This window comes from Corapipo altera, unplaced genomic scaffold, assembly GCF_003945725.1.
Source record: "Corapipo altera isolate COAL_440 unplaced genomic scaffold, ASM394572v1 129063, whole genome shotgun sequence".
NCBI classification, from domain to species: Eukaryota; Metazoa; Chordata; class Aves; order Passeriformes; family Pipridae; genus Corapipo; species Corapipo altera.
This window is the reverse complement of record NW_020886852.1, coordinates 1-5,310: the sequence shown is the minus strand read 5'-3', so window position 1 is coordinate 5,310 and position 5,310 is coordinate 1. Positions and strand designations below refer to the sequence as shown.

At 45.1% G+C, this 5,310-nt stretch overlaps 1 protein-coding gene across 1 annotated transcript; it reads right to left on the bottom strand.

Annotated features, from left to right (window-relative positions):
• Positions 1-254: 254 nt before the first annotated feature.
• Positions 255-4,765, bottom strand: LOC113941375 (importin subunit beta-1-like; the record flags this gene model as incomplete). Its single annotated transcript, XM_027632528.1, has 3 exons — positions 255-479; positions 2,181-2,282; positions 4,655-4,765. Coding segments are annotated over 3 exons (438 nt in total), but the record flags the coding sequence as incomplete, so codon positions are not given.
• Between the last annotated feature and the right edge of the window lie 545 nt (positions 4,766-5,310).

Genomic DNA, 5,310 nt, shown 5'->3' with positions numbered 1-5,310 from the left:
CTTCTGATTTTCCCTGAATTAAGAGGATGCAGCAAACCAGAATTCCTGCCCCAGTTAAACAGCTCCTTCCCCCACTAAGCCCAGGCTCTTAAACCCTTTAAAGCTCAGCCTGGGATTCTCTCACCTGTTTAACGAGCACTTGAGAACCTCCTGCAATTTAACTCCAGGATAAAAAAAACCCCACAAACAAACAGGGAAACAATTCCTCCAAAAACCCACGGGTTTTTTACCCTTCCAAGCCTCCCAAACCTCACCTGTATTACTAAAGGTTTGAGCTGGTTGGGCTCTGGCCCTTCCAGGATGCATCCGAAGGCCATCACGGCCGCGTCCCGGTACCTCCAGTCGGGATTCTTGATGTGCTCCTTGATGAAGGGCAGCACGTGGGGGACGATGTCGTCCTCGCAGCACGTGGCCAGCAGCATCAGGCACACCCCAGCAGCCTTGCAGGGGTTCCAGTCGTCGTCGTCGTCGTTCTCATCCTGGAAAAAAGCGCCGGGAACGTCCCTGAGCACCCACGGGATCCACGGAATTCACCCACGGGATCCACGGAATTCAATCCATCCCAGTCTGGCAGAGGGGTTACTCACACCCTCTGCACCTTCCCAACCTGGAGCAAAGCTCTGCTGACACACCTGGAGGGGCCTCACCTGCTTTCCCAACTCCCTCTCCCTCTCATCCAGGCGGAGGTTTTATCCCCTGGATCTGTTATCATCCATCCCGGAGTGATTCCTTAGGGATTTTTGGCTCTACGAGCCTCCAAAAGCAGGTGATGTCCTTCTAATTCTCCTTAAATTGAGGCAAGAATTCCTGCTCCAAATAATCCAGGTTATTTTGGTTCTACAAACCTCCAAAAATGGGTGACATCCTTCTGATTTTCCTTGAATTAAGAGCATGTTCAAAGTAGAATTCCTGCTCCAAATAATCCAGGTTATTTTTGGTTCTACAAACCTCCAAAAATGGGTGACATCCTTCTGATTTTCCGTGAATTAAGAGGATATGCAAAGCAGAATTCCTGCTCCAAATAATCCAGGGATTTTTGGCTCTACAAACTTCCAAAACTGGGTGAAATCCTTCTGATTTTCCCTGAATTAGGAGGATGTTCAAAGCAGAATTCCTGCTCCAAATAATCCACGAATTTTTAGCCCTACAAGCCTCCAAAACCAGGTGATGTCCTTCTGATTTTCCTTGAATTAGGATGTTCAAAGCAGAATTCCTGTTCCAAATAATCCAGGGATTTTTGGCTCTACAAGCCTCCAAAAATGGGGTGATATCCTTCTGATCTTTCCTGAATTAAGAGGATGTGCAAACCAGAATTTCTGCTCCAGTTAAACAGCTCCTTCCCCCACTAAGCCCAGGCTCTTAAACCCTTTAAAGCTCAGCTTGGGATCCTCTCACCTGTTTTGTTTAACAAGCACTTGAGAACCTCCTGCAATTTAACTCCAGGATAAAAAAAACCCCACAAATAAACAGGGAAACAATTCCCTGGATTCACTCAGAGCACTTTTCCCAGCCAAATGAACTCTGTCCCGTACAGCTTAATTAACAGTTTTATTTTCTAATTAGACCTGCTGCAGCAATTCCATTAGTTTTGATTAGCCTGGGAAGCACAGCCCCAAACAAGTCCCTGGGAAGTGTTTAATGGGCACTAAATAAACACTCCAGGCTCAAAGATTCCAGGAGCTGGATCTCAGAATGTGCAACACCGGGTTTAATTCCATCGATATTTCCTTAGGAATACAGGGAATTATTACCAGACCTCTCCAGAAATCACAAATGCAGGGATGTGTGAACAGAACCGAGCAGGGAAAAAGCTGCTGGAGGCAGTTCCAGAGTCTCAGTCCCAAAACTGATGCATCATTTGCTCAGAGTGGTGCATGAAATCTCATCACAGACCGAGGAACTGCCACCACCTGAAGCCCCTCTGGGAGCAGGGGGAGCAAGAATCCCCTTCCCAAGGCAGCCAGGAAGGAGCACCCTGATCCCAGAGCTCCAAACCCCCAGGAATTCTGAACTCACCCTGATCCCAGAGTTCCAAACTCCCCAGGAATTCTGAACTCATCCTGATCCCAGAACCCCCCAGGAATTCTGAACTCACCCTGATCCCAGAGCTCCAAATCCCCAGGAATTCTGAACTCACCCTGATCCCAGAGCTCCAAACCCCCCAGGAATTCTGAACTCACCTGCTTGGTCAAGGTCTGTGTGAGGATTGGGACCAAATACTGCAGGGCCCCCTTGGCATAGAACTTGCTGGTGTGCTCTGGAGGCCTCCCTTGTTCTGCTGCCTGGAGAAAAAAAGGGGTAAAAAAGGGGGTTTTCAGTGGCTAAAGAGGTTGAATTTATTATAAACTCCCTTTAAAGTTATTCTGTAATATACATAAAATATATTACATAAAATATAATAAAATATATATTATATATAAATAATATATATAATATCTAAATAATATATAAATAAAATATATAAATAATATATATTACATATAAAAATTATATACATATAAAATATATAATATATATTACAATAATAGAACATTATACATCATGTTAGGCACACTATGCATTATATTATATATTATACATTATATATATAATGATTACATTATATTATACATCATATTTTAACAGATATTGTACATTATATTCTAAATACTATTATATTATAAACACTATTATAATTATATACTATTATAAATACTAATCTATCCATGACACTAATAGTACAATATGTAAATATATATTACTAATATACAATATATAGTAGAAAAATAAATTATTATTATTATTATTATTATTGTAGTTGTTGTTAGTATTAATTCTTATAAACCCCAAATTCCCTTTCCATGCTTTCCTCTCCCTCCCCAACACAAATCCGAAGCCAGGAAGCTCAAGGACACCCTGCACCCAAATCAAATATTCCAACACCCAAGCTGAATTTCCCATTCCCTGCACGCCCAGATCCCTCCTCCCAGGGCACAATTATCCCTATTTTCAGTTCCCAGGTCTAATTAACAAGTGGCCCCGAGGTGAAGGAGCAAAAGGTGCTCAGCAAACCACCCCAACCCCACGTGCTGCTGCCTGTCCTTTTCTCCTTGCCTTTTTTTTTTTTTTGGGAGCATTCAACACAAATATATATTTAGCTGCTTTTAAAGATGGAAATGATTCATCTCCAGCCCTTCAAAGTTTCAGCTGTTATTGATCTCTGCAGCTCATTTCTGCAAACAGCATCTGCATGCAGAACAATACCCCCCAAAATCCAGCCCCAGCCATTCCAATGGGATAATTACTTTTATTCCACTCATAGTTTTATATTTAACTCGTAAATAATGGGCTGTGTAGAGTGGGATCAATCCTTCTGCAGGCTGGGGTAGGACTGAGCCCCTCATGGCTGTGACAGACCCCAAAATTTAAGGGTACAGAGTCCCCCAAAACAGCAGGTAATGACAGAACTGCTCTGGATTCCTTGGGATGCATCAATACAACGACTCCAAGAGCAGCAGCTCCAAGATCTGAGAATTCCCTGGCCTGGAGAACATGCTTGGTGCACATTTAGGTTAACGCTGGAGCTGGCTCTGGAATGCCAACAAGGGATCAGGTCCCTGTCAGGTAGTGCTGGCACAGCCCCAGCCCCTCGTGGCACAGCCAGACCTGTCCCAGAACCTCCAGTTCCATTCCCAGCCGGGCTGGGAAGGATTTTCCTCTCTCCATCTGCTCCAGGAAGGGAAAGGGGCAGAGCTGAGCTTCACTCAGAGCTTTACCTTGAACCACAGAGCTCCAAAACAACCCCAATCCCTCCCTGGGAGGGGGGGTGAGGCCCTGGCACAGGTTGCCCAGAGAAATTTTGGATGCCCCTGGATCCCTGGAAGTGTCCAAGGTCAGGTTGGATGGGGCTTGGAGCAACCTGGGATAGTGGGAGGTGTCCCTGCCCATGGCAGGGGGTGGGATTGGATCTTTAAGGTCTTTTCCAACCCAAAACACGCCAGGAATTCCACAATTAAATCTTGCAGTGACTGTGCAGATCCAAACCTTTGGTGTGATTAAACCAGCACATTTTTGATCATTATTCCATTACTGGAAAAATCTGGGAGAGGCCTGGGACAGGAGCAGCACCTGTGTTTTTAAGTGCAGCACAACGTGGAAATAGGAAATAAGAGTGGGTTAATGGGGTTATTTTAAAGAAAATATCAGGTTTGACAGGGCTTGGAGCAACATGGTCTGATAGGAAGTGTCCCTGCCTGTGGCAGGAGCTGGAACTGGAATTTTAAGGTCCTTCCAACCCAAATCATTTAATCACAGATTAAATGTGTGATTAAAGAAAATTCCCAGTGCAGCCCCCCCTCAGCTGAAACCTCACATTCACCTCGTGGGGCAGAACAACCTGAGCACTGCTCACCACTGCACTGCTTCAAACCATTCCTCCCTCAAAATGGGAATTCCAAAACGGGAATTCCAAAGCTCCCCGTTTTAAAATAAAAAGGAGAAACCAAGGCAGGTTTTTTTTCAAGGAAAAAAAATGAGGAAATAAAACGTTGCTGGTTTCCTTGAACTGTTTCAGCAGCAGCCCCTGCCTGGGGGGGGCTCTGGTGGGTTCCCCCCTTTTGGGAGAACATTCCCATGACATTCCCAGCTGGATCCAAGCCTTCCCAGGGCTCCCCACCTCCGAGGCCTCGATGGCCAAATCCATCTCCTCGTCGCACACGTTGGACCAGAACTCGATCCCCTGCAGAGCCACCTCGTCGATGTCGCTCTTCATCGCCTCGATCGTGATCTGGGAATGGGAAAACACCAAAAAAAGGACATTTTAACAAGTTGTTTCTCTTGGAATCCACGTCCTGACTTTGGGCCCGTGGCTGAAATCGGAGGCCACACCGGGGTTTTTGTTCTTGGAGGTTGCAAAGGGGTTGTGTCATCAGCCCTGAGCCCCCTGGGAGGGCTGGAGGGCACGGACAAAATCAGCATTGGGAGCCTCAGGGTTGAATCCTGCTGGGGGTTACGGGGGTTTATAGGGAGAGGGATTGCCAGGATCCAGGAAAAGGGAGGGAAATGAGGAATACCAGAGGAAGAAAAGTCAGGAAGACAAGAAAAATGAGGAATACAAGAGCAACTAAAATCAGGAATACCAGAGGAAGAAAAATGAGGAATACAAGAGGAATTAAAATCAGGAATACAAGGGGAATTAAAATCAGGAATATAAGAGAAAGAAACATCAGGAATACCGGAGGAATTAAAATCAGGAATACAGGAGGAAGGAAAATGAGGAATACAAGAGGAATTAAAATCAGGAATAGAGGAGGAATTAAAATCAGGAATAGA